This window comes from Callospermophilus lateralis, chromosome 2, assembly GCF_048772815.1.
Source record: "Callospermophilus lateralis isolate mCalLat2 chromosome 2, mCalLat2.hap1, whole genome shotgun sequence".
NCBI classification, from domain to species: domain Eukaryota; kingdom Metazoa; phylum Chordata; class Mammalia; order Rodentia; family Sciuridae; genus Callospermophilus; species Callospermophilus lateralis.
Genome location: NC_135306.1, coordinates 169,547,391 through 169,564,978, shown reverse-complemented (window position 1 = coordinate 169,564,978; position 17,588 = coordinate 169,547,391). Strand labels below are relative to the sequence as shown.

The following is a 17,588-nucleotide window of genomic DNA, read 5'->3' as shown; positions in this document are numbered from 1 at the left end:
CTTAAAAGCTGAATGTAATTTCTATCAGTTTGTTTTTGTTGAGAAATTTCATGTTTATTATTGTATGCTAATTATAATATTTATCCATTTAAGGAATGTAATAAACGTTTGTTGACTACCTACTTCATGTAGACAATAATTATTGATGCTATGAAAGTAATAATGTGACTTAAACAAGGAGACAATATTCTAAAACTAATGTTGAACAAACCCTATATATCTCATTATCTAGTTGAAAACCAATTAAGAAAATCAGTATAATTTTTCACTGAAAAGTTGTTAGTGAACTCAGATAAAATCAACATTGAAAAATTCACAATAAAACCAGGGATTAACATGGTAAAAAATAATAGAAAATATAAGAAATTAGCTGAGAAATTTCAAAATAGTAGGGCTTTAGTTCCAGGGAAAATTCACTATAATTACTTATTCTAATTTTTCCCAGCCTTGTTAGAGTAAAAAGTTAAATTACGTGGAATATATGGTATGAATCAATAAGTGTTAGAATAAAGCCAGGAGGTGGTAGTGAAGCAGAAATGATAATAGGACTTTTTGCCTTCACTAAGTTAAATAAATGTAAATTATTCAAACAGTTAGATTTGAAGGATTATAAAACTGAGTAAAAGAAATTTAAATGTATAAAGAGAAGTGATTCCAAAGGTATGATTGAGCCAACTGGTAAATATTATGACCACAAGTCTGTTTTCAAGGTCCACATATACAGTGAATACACAGTTAGTTCTCTGTATAGGAGTCCCACATCTTTGGATTCAACTTGGACTGAAAGTATTTGGAAAAAAATGGCAACTGTACTGAACGTGTACACTTTTTTTTTTCCCTTTCATGTTATTATTCCCTAAATGAGACAATTTCAAGTATATGAAAGGATACATATATGCCAATACCACACCATTTTATATAGAAACTTGAGCACTTGAGTTTGGTATCCATTGTGGGTCCTGGAACCAATCCTTCACAGATATAGAGGGATGACTACATTGATTTCAAACAATGAGCTAAGGAAAAAGGTAACACTATTATTAAAAAAAATTTGGGAAAACACTTACCTTAATACCACAAGGATCTGAAATAAGAGACTTCGGATCTAAAACTTCCACCACAGCTTCTGGAATAACTGCCTTCTTCATGCAGGACATGTTGAAGCCATATACGTCATCCCAGAAAGCAATTCTCTCGGCATGTTTATTCACATCACTCACTGCTACAAGGCTGATAGTGCAAATGTCAGGATAAACTGTAACCAACAGAATGCCCAACAATGTAGCATCATCTCCTTTTATAAGAAATATAATTCTTAAAAGCCTCAACATAAACACTGACTGCATCAGTATTGATTACTAGCAATGAGAGATTAATGAACATATGAACCAGGGAAAACAACCAAGTTCCCTTTTGCAGTATCTTAAAAAGATACCTATTATCATGATAGTAAAATTAAAATGAGGGTTTCAATGACAGATTCCTATTAAATTAAACTGGCATGATATAATTCATTGACCCCCCTAACTAGAAGAAGTTAATTTAAACCAACATTAAAAAATGTACTAAAATCTTTAATTCATTGATTACTCTAAAATATGCAGAGAGAAATCATTTAAAAAGAAATGTAGTCTGTAAAAAAAAAAAAATCAAGTAATGTAACTTTACAGTTATGTAGACCAGTTATATTACCCTCTTTTATTTAATATAAAAGGAAATGTTTATAAGCATTAAAGTATGTGCTGGACATATGTGCCACACTGAGTACATGGCCCTACTTCAAGAAAAAGCAAAATCAGCTAATTCTTACTTGCCTGGAGGAGAGGAATGGTTCTTACACAAGAACTGAAGCTCAAGTTAGGAATGGAGAGTGAAAGTGTTCTAGGCCAAGTGAGCAGTGTACACCAAGGGTAACAATTAGTAGATGGTTTGGCCTGTACACTACTCAACGAGAGAGAAACACTGAGGTCCAAAGTTAGAAAGGTGCCTGAGTAAACCACATTAGTAAACTGGATTTTCTGCTAATAATAGTAATCCAGTGAAATATTTCACATAGGGTAGCAACAGGATCAAATTTTGGTTTTAGAAACCACATAGAATGCAATGTGAAGAATAAATGGGAGAAAGATTAAAATAGGCACATTAAGAAATGGTTTTAAGGGGCTGGGGTTGTGGTTCAGCAGTAGAGCGTTCACCTAGCGCGTGCAAGGCCCTAGGTTCAATCCTCAGCACCACACATAAATAAATAAAATAAAGGTATTAAAAAAAAAAGAAATGGTTTTAATAATCCAGGTGATTGAACTAGGGTTATGGGTAAGGGACTGGAAAGGAGAAAAAATCTTCAAGGATATGTCTATTTAGGAGGCAGAACTCATGGGATTTTGAGACTATCTGTGGAGGTAAGGAAGAGTTAATGAGATAGTGAGCCAGACATGGACAGCCCTGATGTAGATGAGGGAGAAATGGATGATGGGGTTGTTACCAGGCCTACCATACTGTACTACTTCAGGAAGTACCAGTCATACTGTACTTATGGAAACTAAATAGCCTACAGTTACACAGTTCAGAGATGCAAGTAAACAGCTCCAAAATCCTTCTATATTATTAAAAATCAGAGCAGGATGTTTTAATGTCATGTATCTTAATCAGGTTTGGCAAACTACAGCCCATGGGTGAAATCCAATCTGTTGTTTTTGTAAATAAAGTCTAATTAGAACACCACATTCGCTTACATATTATTTGAGATTGCGATATGCTGTAGTAGCAGAAACGACTAGCTGGGACAGGGACCATACTGCAAAGAAACTGAAAATATTTACTACCTACCTGGTCTTTTACAGAAAGTTTGCCAATCTTTTGCTCTATATCAAACAATGTTATGTAGTAGTAATACCACTTAGAAATAAAGATCATTTTTTCACAAGGGGAAATTACAACTTATGAAAAGTAATAAAACAACTTTGAAACTATGTTGGTAATAAGAATAAATAAACTAAAAAGGAATATGAATTTACTTTTTCTAGTGTTGAGGTATACTCTTCCAGTAATTATATTTCACAAAGGTAACAAAATTAGTTTTTGTATTTTAGAATGCAGAAATGAAATTATTTAAGCTCTCAATAAGATCTATGAATATTCATGAAGGATTTATAATCAGTGTTACAGGTCAATTTGGTCCTAAATCCACCTCTGCACAGCTGCCTAATTTTGGGCCACCTGCCAGAACACTAACTAACCCTTTACCTTCACATTCTGACACATTTGTCATTTGATTTTTGTTGGATAGAAGCTATAATTGAGTAATTATTCCTGCTTGTTGGTAAAATTAACAAAGCACTGATTGGATAAAAGCACCTTCTTAACAGACCATTTATAAATTCATGGCTTTGACATCTGTGTCCTTCTCGATTCACTGCCCAGAATTCATTTATCACTAGAATAGCTTACACAGTGAATAAAGATGGGAAATTCTTTATCCCTTAGAAATGCCCACAAACTTTTGGACACCAAAGGATAAGACGGAGATGCGTAAGAACACAATTCCTAGTAAACACTACTGTCACTGCTTGCACATAAACAACCAGAGTAAAATGGTTTAGAACAAAAGGAGACAGTATGTCCAAATAAACTGTGCTTCTCATAATATATGGGAAAGACACACAGAAAGATTTTAGTGAAGTAATTATAGCAAAATACTTGATATGCATAAAAGGAAATGTACTATAGTAACCCCAATTGGCAGATATTCTGGGAGTCAAATTAGCTTAAATAATCAATTTCTAGTTTATATAATAAGGATATCTTAGATTGGATACTTCTCCATCATCAACTTATAATGACTAGGCCTCTAATAGATATGAACATAGATCTAATGATGAGGAAGTGAATTACAGAAACACTAAATGAAGCTTTTAAGTTTTATACACTATTGTCAAAGGCTGCTTATATTTGAGATAATCCATGAAACAGCATAAATAATGTGAAGTGCTATAGAAAAGCCACATAATTCAGGAACACAATTAACATTTATCAAGCACCTATTTTTTGATCAAGCATCTCATTTAGATTTTTGAATGATTTCTTAAAGCTTGATTACAATTTTCATTTTTACAGATAAGGAGACTAACATTCAAAGAAGTAACTTGCCCAAATGACTAGTCTTAATCAGCAAACATGATAACTGATCAACTAATGAAGCAGAGATTCAATTTAAGGTTTAATCTAAATACTTTCCAGTTCTATTTTATGCTTTTGAAATGAAAGAGAGGGAAAGAAGGTATCCTTATTCTAAGATAAATGGGCATTTGTTGGAAAAGAGAGAGGGAGGACAAAATGGATTGAGAAAGACTGGTAATTAATGAAATTCAGGAAAATGGTAATGTCCAGTTTTAGTTATTTGACGCTGAGTGAAGGGATGAGATGACAGGGCAAAACGAAACAGGGGAAAGGAAAGTATCCAAGCAGAAATGAGGAAGAGTTCAGTGTATGGCTTAGTTTTACAAGCAGAGAGGGGAAAAAGTAAGGAAAGTAAACTTGCAAGTCTGGAATTTGTAACAGAGGCAGTTTCTTATCAGCATAGATCAGATTTTCAAAAGCCAATTCCAATGCAAACTCTTAGAGGCAGAACTATCAGAGCCACTCTATTTTGCAACCCTGTCTAAACAGTTTGTGTAATCCTTTATTCTTTTTTTTTCTGGCCATGTCAGAACTTTTTTTTAATTTTTATTATTAGTTGTCCAAAACATTACATAGTTCTTGACATATCATATTTCATACATTTGATTCAAGTGGGTTATGAACTCCCATTTTTACCCCGTATACAGATTGCAGATTCACATCGGTTACACATCCACTTTTTAAAATACTGCCATACTAGTGTCTGTTGTGTTCTGTTGCCTGTCCTATCCTCTACTATCCCTCCTCCCCTCCCATCTTCTCTCTCTATCCCTTCTACTGTAATTAATTTCTCCACCTTGTTTTTTCCCCTTTCCCCTCACTTCCTCTTATATGTAATTTTGTATAACAATGAGGGTCTCCTTCCATTTCCATGCAATTTCCCTTCTCTCTCCCTTTCCCTCCCACCTCTCGTCCCTGTTTAATATTAATCTTCTTCTCATGCTCTTCCTCCCTGCTCTGTTCTTAATTGTTCTCCTTATACCAAAGAAGACATTTGGCATTTGTTTTTTAGGGATTGGCTAGCTTCACTTAGCATAATCTGCTCTAATGCCATCCATTTCCCTGCAAATTCCATGATTTTGTCATTTTTTAGTGCAGAGTAATACTGCATTGTGTATAAATGCCACATTTTTTTCATCCATTCATCTATTGAAGGGCATCTAGGTTGGTTCCAGAGTCTAGCTATTGTGAATTGTGCTGCTGTGAACATCAGACGTAGCAGTATTCCTATAATACGCTCTTTTAAGGTCTTTAGGGAATAGTCCAAGAAGGGGAATAGCTGGGTCAAATGGTGGTTCCACCCATAGCACAAGAGTTAATAACAAGAATCAACAAATGGGACTTACTTAAACTAAAAAGTTTTTTCTCAGCAAGAGAAACATAAGAGAGGTAAATAGGGAGCCTACATCCTGGGAACAAATTTTTACTCCTCACACTTCAGATAGAGCCCTAATATCCAGAGTACACAAAGAACTCAAAAAATTAAAAATAAGAAAACAAATAACCCAATCAACAAATGGGCCAAGGACCTGAACAGACACTTCTCAGAGGAGGACATACAATTAATCTACAAATACATGAAAAAATTCTCACCATCTCTAGCAGTCAGAGAAATGCAAATCAAAACCACCCTAAGATACCATCTCACTCCAGTAAGATTGGCAGCCATTAGGAAGTCAAACAAGTGCTGGCGAGGATGTGGGGAAAGGGGTACACTTGTGCATTGTTGGTGGGACTGCAAATTGGTGCGGCCAATTTGGAAAGCAGTATGGAGATTCCGTGTAATCCTTTATTCTATGAGGCAGTGCCTGCTTCCTCTGTGGAAGTAGAAAATGACAAACTTGGTTTCTTTCCCTTCTGCATTGCTTAAGCTTGATCACAGTTGGTGTGATCAGCCGTGTAATCTGTCATAGAGTGCCTAGCATTAAGGTAATGGTATCACTTCTCAAGAAGTCCCATAATGTAATTTTGAACTTTGTTGCTGGGCTGCATAACCTTTTAGCCTGGTTTTCCAGTTCTCATAAATATTTTATACCTACTCTTCTCTTTTAATAAATTATTTTTCTGTTACACACGGTAGATTTCTAATTTTTTTGCAATAAGAACTCCAAATGATATAAAGAGAAACAAACATCTCAAATCTTAAGAATAGAACTCTTCTAGATTCCGGTTCAAACGAGTGTGGACCTGAACATCTGTATTAAAAAAAAAAAAAAAAAAAAAAAAAAAAGTCCTCAGTGACTGCAATGGTCTCTGTCAAGATTGATTAAGAAATAAGTCAGAAAATGTCTGCATTAGTACTTCATTGTACTGGACAAATGACCATCAACTTCATATCTTGACAATTCTAACTCTAGGAAGATGTTTATAATGAAAGAGCACATAAGGCATTTGTGTTTAGTTATGTCTATGTGAGGGGCAAAAAAAAAAAAAACACACCCTTTGGGTGTGCACGTAATGAAAACAATATTCTTTTCCAGTAAAATGGACTAATAAATGGATTAGTAGGTTCCTAATTTTCTTTTGCAAAAATTAAGATTTTACACATTATTACTAGTTTTAAGGAGGTTTTAGTGAAATGAATCATTTCCATATGTTGTTTACAGAGTATTTCAGCTTGTTTCATTCCTGAATATGTCAACTTTGATTGTTTGATTAAGGTGAGGTTAATTAGGCTTCTTCACTTCTACACTGAAATCAATTCTTCTTCCTTTTGTAATTTAGTAGATACTTTGTGGGGGAAGTTCTTTAAAAGCAGGGAACTACCTCATTCTTATTGAAATTTTCAGAGTATTCAGTTAGTCATTTATGTCTGAATGGACTTAATGTTTCCTATGTTATTCAAAGAGTTGTAATAGGCCAAAAAATAGTTAAGAGTATAAAAGTTTAAATGGCAGAAGTAGAACTCTATTTGTAAATGACTTGTTTACACAGAAAATCCTAAGGCATTGATATAATCACTAGAAGAAACAAGTTTGCTCAGAAAGATCGGCCAATTGGAAAATAAATCTCAATAATTTCCATTTGTAAGAATGACAAAATTTTTAAATACTCAAGAATAAGTTTAACAAAAGATATGTGATACCTCTATACTAAAAATAATATAACACTGCAGGGAAAAATTAAGCTACTAGATTTTTAAAAATGAAAAAATATGAGTCTTCGGAGTTTAGAAGACACAACACTGTTAAGATGCTGTTCATTCCCAAATTGATCTATTCTTTTAACACCATTCCATTTTTTGAGGGGTGGGGGTACCTGGGATTGAACTCAAGAGCACTCAACCACTGAGCCACATCCCCAACCCTATTTTTTAAATTTTATTTAGAGACAGGGTCTCACTGAATTGCTTAGTGCCTTGCCATTGCTGCTAGCGTCTTTGAACTCATGATCCTCCTGCCTTGGCCTCCCAAGCTGCTGGCATTACAGATGTGCACCACTGGGCACGACCCAATTCCTTCTTAATTCTTTTTTTTTTTTTTTTTAAAGCAGAAAACTGCCAGATTCTAATTTGTTTTTAAACAATCCTTCCATGACCAAACTGCTAAAGCCAAACTTACTTCAGAGGTTTCCTTACCATTTCTGTTTACTTTTTAATATAAATTCGAAAATCAGCCTATTTAAAAAAAACTGTTCATAGAAATTGCATTACAATTTTAGAAACGTCATCCTATAAAAATTTTGAACATTTAAATACTAGGGAAAATATCATTAATTCTCATATACTTACCACCTACCTTTAACAATTGTATTACTTTTGGATTCCCTTATATTTTAAATTAATTTTGGGAGACTGGACATCTTTATGGCATTGCCTCTCTATCCAATAATATGGTATCTCTTTTCATTTATTTAAATATTCTTCATGGGTCATTCAGTACTAAAGTTTTCTGCATATAAATCTTATTTTTTAGCAATACTGAGGACCAAATATTCAATCATGGATATCTTTATCCATTTAATTTCTCTAAATTATTTTTCAAGTCTGGCCTCTATAAAGTACATGGAACTGGGCATTCTTTTGTAATTTCAATGTAAAAAAAAATTCTTTTTTTTGGTGAGTGCAAGTGTGCCATCCTTGCACACAGACATGCTAATCTCTTTTGCATCAGTCTAATTTTAGTATCCTTTTTCTTTTAATAGCTATTTGGATTTATTCCTATGTTCATGAATACCATTTTCTAATCTTTTTTTTTTTTTTTTTTTGGCAGTGCTGAGGAAATGAACCCAGTATCAATCATGCTAGGTAAGCATGTACATTGCTTTGTACATGTCCTTTCCCTGTGTATTATTCATTACATACAGGAAGTTATTTTTGTTCTAGTAGCTTACTTTATAATTATAAACTTAATCTTAATCTTTAGTTCTCTATTTATATCACTATTTACTATTCTCCTACCATGAATAATAATAAAAATAGTATATTTCATTTTCATTTTAACACCCAATTACTATTTTTTTTTATAATTTACAAAGTTGTACTAATGATACAACAACCAATACAGAAGGTTGGCATAGAGTTAGTAAATACTATGAACTGCTTTTCAGAAAAGTTAGGAATCAAATGCCATAATTTATTTCACCTGAAGGAGGTAGGAACTACCAGTTTGTTTATTTTTTAAAGAGTTTTTTTTTTTAAAGATGGACATATTTTTATGTGGTGCTGAGGATCGAACCCAGTGCCTCACATGTACGAGGCAAGCGCTCTACCACTGAGCGTTATATAACCCCAGACCCCCAGTTTATTTTTTTTTTAAGTCACTTTTTAAGAAACACACAGCAACACTAATTCTTTGGCATATACACATTCATAAATACATATAGCTTGTTTAATTATCATCATAACCTGTCACTCAATATTAAAACAGTTATTACTTTAGCTTTGTAGTGATAAATGAATTTGTAATTCTGTTACTTTATCTGTCAGCTTTAAATGATATTCCATAAATTTTGGCTATTAATGACAAAGCACTGGCATTATAAACACTTCCTCCCACCTGCCTCCTTCATTCCCTTTCTAATTTTTGTGAGATGTGGTATTTGAGGCTGTTAGGGTGTTAAATAATCAAATTCTATGTTGTCATCCTAAAATATACATTTGTTTTAGTTTCAATTCTACATGTAAAAGTACCATTGGTCACAATCAAACATTTTTCCTGTTTTGTGGTACTTGAGATTGAACCCAGGAGAGCTTTACCACTGAGCTACATTTCCAGCAAGCCTCCATAGCACTGTGCCTCCCCACTACCTTTTTTAATTTTTTGAGACAGGATCTTACTAAGTTGCTGAGACTAGCTAGAACTGTGATCCTCTTGCCTCAGCCTCCTGACTCACTGGGATTATAGGCATGTTCCACTGTGTCTGGCTAATTTTCCTGCCTACCTTTCAGTTGGATTAATGTAAAATACTACAATTTCTGACATATATTTAACAATTAGCAAATGTAAGGAAAAAATACAAGAAGCAGACTTTAGTAAACTTGCTATCATGGAGTTTTCAAAATTATTATTAGTAATAGTATTAGTAATAGTATTAGTAATAGTAGTAAATGACTACATCCTCTAAAGTGCTATGGAATTTCTCGCTGATATCAGGGAGGAGGAGCTAAGTTTACTTTTTTTTTTTTTTTGATAAATATATATCACAAAAGGTAGCATTCTTATTTTTTAAAAAAATCAAGAATATAAATTGTCTTTTGCCACCAAAAAAAAAATTAATGGGTGATTATGTTTTATAAAGTCTTTACTCCATGCCTCTGTGTGTGTGTGTGTGTGTATGTGTGTGTGTTTGTATGTATATAGAAAGAGAGAGAGAGAGAGAGAGAAAAGAGGGGGTAGACCAACATAAATTGAACCTAAATTCTTGTAAAAGTAAATTATGGTCCCACATGTTTATATGGGCCTTTGATATTCTCTCTCTAAGTACAATCATTCTTTTTATAAAAATCTTTCAACTACTAATTTTTTAATGAATCTTTCCTTCAAAAAAACATACAGAAAAACTTTGCAAAAAAAGAACGAGCATTTCAATGATGGTGATTCATCGAGACTTGTACAAAGAGGTTAAACCATTTCAAGTTACTCATTTCTGATTTCTCTTTTGTTAGCAAATAACATTCAACAATACTTTTCAAGCAGTTAAATGCCAACCTCGTCTAATATAGCTCCAGATCATCTTAACACTAATATTAGCTATAGAAAAATTAGAATGAACTAGACTCACAAGCCTCCTTTTCATCCCTCTGATAATGGGAAATAGCTCTGCCATGGTTCACATTGCTGTAGGTTCTTAATGAATTTCAACGGGGAATTCAATTTAAATGCATTACATTGTTGTCAGTTCTTCAGTAAGATCAATGAATACTATTTGGGGGGGATGGAAACAGTTATCTGAATTTTCCCTAGAACTTCATAGCAAGAATCAAATTAAACAAAAGCACTTTAGTAGGATATAACAAAATTAAGGTAAAAAGAACATGGATATTAGAGTCACGCAGTTCTGAGTTAAAAACAATAATTAAAAAAAAAAGACTTCGCCACCTAATATGTATTATCTAGGACACCTTTAGAGATTGTTTCTAAAATCCCGAAGGGCTGTTTGTGAGATTACATCTAATAACCTAAACAAAAGTATATTACTGGACAGCTGGTAAACAGATATTTTTTAATGTTCATTTTAAAAAAATCACTATAATTTTATAAATACATAGCCAATTTTTACAGAGTAAAATTATCTAAAAGTTCTAGTCACATTCATGGCAGAGATCAGGAACCTATCTTGTTATAATTACAGAAAATGTGGTAAAATGGGTTTGTTGTGGAAATAAAAAGTCAACCAATTTAAATGGTATTATAAAAAGAAACCCATTGTTCTGGAGAATTTCTGTTACTTTTACCAAGTAATGTTTTGACAGTATTGATTTTTAACTATATCATAACTGCTCAAGCAATTTTGTAGACTATTGATGGGCAGAAGGCTATAGTCAAGTGCTTTATCACTAGTTCAACATGTCCCTTTCCTATTACTTTCCGTTAACCGTGTGTATGTGTGTGTGTTATTCAGGATGAAACCTAGAGTTTTGTGCATGCTAGCACCCTACTACTGGTCTATACCTCCAGCCCTATTTTTTATTGTAAGACAGGAACTTGGGGCCTAATCCCACGTGATGGAGATGAGGGCCTACTTTTTTTTTTCTATTAGACGTAGGGTCTATGATTTTATTCCTTGGTCCATGATTCATTTTGAGTTGAGTTTTGTGCATAGTGAGAGATACAAGTTTAATTTCATTTTGTTGCATATGGATTTCCAGTTTTCCCAGCACCATTTGTTGAAGAGGCTATCTTTTCTCCAATGCATATTTTTGGTGTCTTTGTCTAACATAAGATAATCGTAGTTTTGTGGGTTAGTCTCTGTGTCCTCTATTCTGTACCATTGGTCTACCAGTCTCTTTTGGTGCCAATATCGTGATGTTTTTATTACTTCTGCTCTGTAGTATAGTTTATGGTCTGGTATAGTGATGCCACCTGCTTCACTCTTCCTGCTAAGGATTGCTGTAGCTATTCTGGGTCTCTTCGTTTTCCAGATGAATTTCATGATTGCTTTTTCTATTTCTATGAGGAATGTCATTGGGATTTTGATCGGAAATGCATTAAATCTGTAGGGGTTTCTGTTATTGTGTGATCCTGGTTTGTTTGGGGCACTTTTCTCCCTTGTTTTTACATGTTGTATATGAATCTTCCTTTCTTGCAGTGTGGGTCTGAGATATTACAGTTTCTACCCTATATTCTTATAGTACCCACGCAGATTGTTTGTACTTCACCTTAATGTTGGTCTTCCAGACCCTGCTGGCATCCATCAATGTATGCTACTTAGGTGGTGGCAGCAATAGCAGAGGTAATTCAAGATACTAGTTGAGGTGTTCCAAGATGGAAGCAATGTCTTACAGATATGGGGCTGAAAGGGTGGGCCTCATACCCTCTTTGGGATGCCTGCTCTGAGATACAGCTGCTTCTAGGCCCTGTCTGTTGTCAAAAAGTTAGGGGCTATTGTGTGGGGAACGCTGTAATGATGACTGCAGTGTCCTAAGATGGAAGTCGGTTAGGCTTAGGCTCCCAGGGTTGGGGGGTGTGTGAACTTGGACCTACCCTGGACCTGGGTCCAGCGCAAGTCAGTGTGTGCCTGGATTCCCACAGTGGTCGGAAGAGGGGGTCCTATGCTGGAGGCTGGGTGCCGGAGGCTGGGCTCCGGTAGGAGTATGCAGGTGGAGGGATGGACCTGGGCCTACTGTGAGTAGGCCGGTGTGGGCAGATCTGGGCTGCTGATCTTGACGTCCTGAGGTAGTCTGCTGGTCAGAAGAGGTGGTCCTGTACCCGAGGCTAGGGTCCAGCAGGATACCCGCTGGAGGGGATGGATGAGGCCTACTGTGAGCCTGGATCCCAAGCAGACTGGTGCAGGGTCAATTCAGTTTTAATGATTCAAACCAATGAAGATGTACACTGTTATGTGTTCTAGAAGCTGTGGAGTTTGCTCAAGTGATGAAGATAAACAAAACATAATCCCTTCTCTTAAAGAAAACATTTGTTCAAGCAGAGGCCTGCAAAAATACAATCTTCTGTATGTGTAGAGTTACTATGAAAAATATTTTCTACAGACATGAAAGCCTTCCAAATGTATTGGGATTTATTTATATATTTATTGGATATGAGGTGTTTTAAATGTTTTCATTAAATCACAGAGAATCGAGGCTGTATATTTAGTGAATCATGGAAATCTGACATTAAAATGAATAAATCTCCAACTCTGTATGAAATATGCTATTGGAAAAAGGAACTTAATGACATGAAGATTAAAAATGTAAAGGCATTTCTACTAGATTTTGACTTGAATATTAAAAATCTTCCAGAACCTAGTCCTTATGTTTTTATTTTAAAAACCATATAATAAAAAGTCTTCTTCAAAATACCATTAACTTGGAGTCCTGCATATCTTATATAATGTTCTACTTCAACAATATCTTAACACTTCTAATGGAAATATCTTTCATCTCTACTGGGAAATTTCTCAGCCAGGCATAGTTTATTTGAAATTCAAAGGTTCATTTGGTTCTACTAGACTAAAATTAGATTATTAAAACTGAAATTTTATACTCACCTGATCCTCCTTTTGCCAAGTATTTGTTCTTTGCATAAAGGACAGAATCCAACATAGATTCAAAAAGAAGAAAATAGCCCTGCATGCAACAGGAAAAGATGGACTTTAGAAATAGATAGTATGCTCTTAAATGGATCAATTCAAATATCTGGATTACTCTTAAAAAAAAAAAAAAAAAAAAAATATATATATATATATATATATATAAAATATTTGTCAATCATACAATATTCTACAAAGTCTGAAATTATTGTTTGTAACTTCTTCACATATGACTTTACTAGAAAATCAGGTCATGTTGTAAGGTGAACCTAGAAATCTCATTATGGTAGACCAAATTGAACCTTCTTTACAAATGGTCCCATTTATCAAACTGTTTCTACCTCAATAAGAGGAAAATTTTAGATAGAAATTGTTAACAATTCCTAAACTCCCTGAAATGTTGCAATATTAATCATAAGCAGTGATTCTCAACTACATTTTGTCTTCCCATATCCACCAAAGTCTGGAAATGTTTTGGATTGTCCCAACTGAGGACAGGGGTTGGAAGAGCTACTGGGTAGAGCTAAGAGATGCTGATAAATGTACCACAATGCATAAGACTGGCCCCCACAACAAGGAACTTCTTGGTCCAAGGGTTAAAAAAAAAATCCTAGTGTGGAGCACAATTTCTCAATGTATTTCCTGTCCAATTATTTTTTTCTGTAATTAAAAAACAAAGGTGGTGGTGGGGATCCCCTTATTCAAAGATGTTTGAGAAACACTAGATGCCATATTTCCTCTTAAGAGACCCATAATGCACATCAACACACTAAAAGTTCTAATTAGTGATGTGATAAACAGAGCTGCAGAACATATTTTAACCAAATGTCACTCACTTTTTTACATCTATCAACATCTTGCGGAATTAGTGTTACCTGAAATATAGATCTAGACTTAGCAATAAAGCTCAGTTATTGATGTGTTCACATTAGGAAAATTAAGGATTTGGCAGAAATATTTTCTGAATTGAGTACTTCAGCAATATGTTAAACTTTTTAAAAGTTCCCATATGATGTGAGTACTAAAACAAGGGATTTGTGGAATTCAACTAAGAAATCTTTACCAATTTGACTTCACTTATGCATAAGTATACACAGAAATGTTTATGAATAGGCAACCACCCTCTGATTAAAGTGAATTAAATTTACGCCAAGAAATTATTACAAGAGGGAGCATTAATTCAACCTATGGTAAAGGAATCAGCTGTTAAAACATGTCAATTGGGTGGAACAAAATGGTTCTTAATTTGCAAGAATGATAGATTATAAAATGTTAAAATAAAATTTATACTTTGAAACAAAGAAAATATTCATTAAAGGCCAATCTTTTTGGAATGAGGAAAAGAACAGTTTGGTTTGGAACTATGTGAAACTATTTTCTAGTATTGTGCTTTCAGTAATTAGCAAAGGTGAAGTATTTTATTTCCATATGCTCAAACTCCATCTTACTTCCATGTATTACAAACCAAAAAAAGTTAATATCATTGTGTCTCAGTTTTCCTCATGTGTAAAGCAACAATGATATTTGATTTCACAGGAGGTTACAAGGATTAAAATGTTAGTTTGTGCAAAATGGTTTGGAGTAATCTTAGCTGAATAAATTTGAAAATATATTTAAAATATAGATTTCTAAAGGACTAATCAAAATTTTGAAATTATGTTTAATGAGATAGAATAAAGACTTGCCAGTCTGTCCAGAATCACATAACATTAATTTTCATTAACAGTTGCATACTACAACCCATGAGTTAGGACTCAAATTCTGTTTGTTTTTTTCAGGAGTCTATCAAAATACATTTGGTGAAGTTGGGTGTGCCAGGGATTGAACCAAGGGGTGCTTAATAACTGAGCAACATCCCCAGACCATTTTTATTTTGAAACAGGGTTTCACTAAGTTGTTTAGGACGTCCCTTAGTTGCTGAGGCTGGCTTTGAACTTGCATTTCTCCTGCCTTAGCCTCCTGAGCCGCTGACATTTTCTTTATTCAGTTATTTTTCTAGACCAGCCTAGATTATGTATCTGTGTGTGCAGAAAATATAACACCACTCAAAATTCTTTTACAACTGAAAATACTTTAAAGTACAATAAAAATGATTTGACCAAATTGGGCAAATTAGTGCTTCAAAATTTTTTTCTGGTACAAATTCAAATTAGTTATTTTAAAATGATGCTTTCTTTTCTAAAACTAAAATTCTCAAATTGTTAAAGTGTTGATAGTTGTTAGGACTCTGTAAGAATTATCACATTTAATTCTCCCCCAAAGTACATTTTGTTATTTACATTTCATTGATGAGAAAACTAAGATTTAGAAATGTTAAATAAATTATGACCTGGCTGGGCCTGGTAGCCCATGCCTGTAATCCTAGAGGAAAGATTACAAGTTTGAGGCCGGCCTCAACAACTTATCAAGGTGCTAAGCAACTTAATAAGACCCTGTTTTAAAATAAAAAGCAAAAAGGATTGGGGATGTAACTCAATGGTAAAGCACCCCTGGATTCAATCCCCAGTAGCCTCCTCTCCTCAAAAATTAACACCTACAAAATAGCTGATTGTCAAACAAACATGAGTGAATAAAGCAGAATTTGAACCTTGGCCTTACTGCAGAGCTCAAGTTCTGGATCACTACTTTATATGCCTTCTTAAATTTATTTGCCTGATTGTAAATAAGATTCAGTATTTGCATTAGACTACATTTGTAATTTAGGACTCAAGTGTTTCAAAATGAAAAATTTCCTACAGAACATACTAAGATTAGAATGTACAAGTATGCAATTAAAAATCTTTCAGAGTGATACCTGAAAGAAAAGTAGCTCTTTTCCATCATCCAGTGAAAATATTAATTTAGAGAATCAATGTGAAGAACTAATATAAGTTACCATGAAATAAACTGATATACCTAGTTAAGACTATCACAGATGAAAAGAGTCCTAAATGTATTGCTAATGATTATTGTGCTTTTCCTCATCTTTCCAGTTTGCTAAACTTCATTTGGCTATGAATGTAAAAATTTTTACTTTGAAAACAGGTAGGCATTATCTAGTAATGGGGAAGAGCAGACCACCCTGTGATCTAGCAACTTAATCTTAATTATATACTTGGAAATGCATATTTGAATGCAAATGCATATATGTAAAAGTATACCACAGCTATTATTTGCTATGGTAAAAAACCAGATATGAGTGCCCATCATCAGTAAAGTAGAAAAACACATTGTGACACATTTATACAAAAGTATCACAAAATGAAAAGAAAAAAACCCCAAATTATCCTTGCATGCACTATTACTGAGTGTTATAAATATGACTGAATGAAGAAAGCAAAACTCCTCTTTTTTTTTAAATACCAGAAAATACTTACATTGTGGTACTACTTTTGTAAATGTCAAGAACTGACAAATATAAACTAGCCTGTTCAAGAATGTAAATGTAAGTGTTAAAATCATAAGAAAAGCAAGAAAATGATCAGCACAAATGTCAGGAGAGTGGTTACCTTGGGGATAGGAAGGGAGTTGTAAATGAGAAATATTTAGATGACTTCATTCTATTTTGATTTGACTGGTGGTTTGACAGGTGTTCACTATGTAATGACTGGTTATACCATACCTGAAAGTTCACACAATTTTCTGTATATAGTTTACAACTTAAAAAGACTATCGGAAACATTTTCATGACTAGTTTATAATAATATACAATAATATGGGTGAAAGAAGAAAGGACTAACATTCAGAGAGATTAAAGATGGCCAGCTAGAGGAAAACCACATTCCTAATTGCTCTGTAATTCAGGATTCAAGCAACAGAAGTACTGCTTCTCCGAGAAGTGGGTGGAAGATAGATTTCATTAAAACTCAATACTGGATAGTCAGAGTGTCTTAGAAACTCAGACTACATTGAGCTAAGCCAGCTAACCAGCTGCACTGGTTGAGCATAGAGGGAGGGAGAACACAGAGAGAAACAAAACAGACAGATTGAGTATGGAAAAACCTGATAGCAGAAAAGTGGCCTGCTCTTAGCTGATCCAGTGGCTGCACTGTGCACTGATGCTTCTAAAGTGACACGTGTTTCCCAAGTGGCTGGGAGAGCTGAAGCAGAGCCATCTTGAGGTGGCCATACTGCAGCTGCAAAGCAAGGGGATTAGAGCAAAAAGAGCTACACTGACCTCATAAACATCTTCCTTATAGCCTAGGGTGTACCTAGCAGAATGCAAGTGACACAGCACAGAG

At 34.2% G+C, this 17,588-nt stretch overlaps 1 protein-coding gene across 1 annotated transcript in view; it reads right to left on the bottom strand.

Moving 5' to 3' along the window:
- Prmt3 (protein arginine methyltransferase 3) overlaps window positions 1–17,588 on the bottom strand; it is a 135,593-nt gene that overhangs the window by 53,270 nt on the left and 64,735 nt on the right. The window contains exons 11-12 of the mRNA XM_076846986.2: window positions 13,327–13,405; window positions 1,068–1,255 (exon numbers count right to left, since the gene is read on the bottom strand). Coding sequence (XP_076703101.2) covers window positions 1,068–1,255; window positions 13,327–13,405 — 267 coding nt within the window. The remainder of the gene's footprint in view (window positions 1–1,067; window positions 1,256–13,326; window positions 13,406–17,588) is intronic.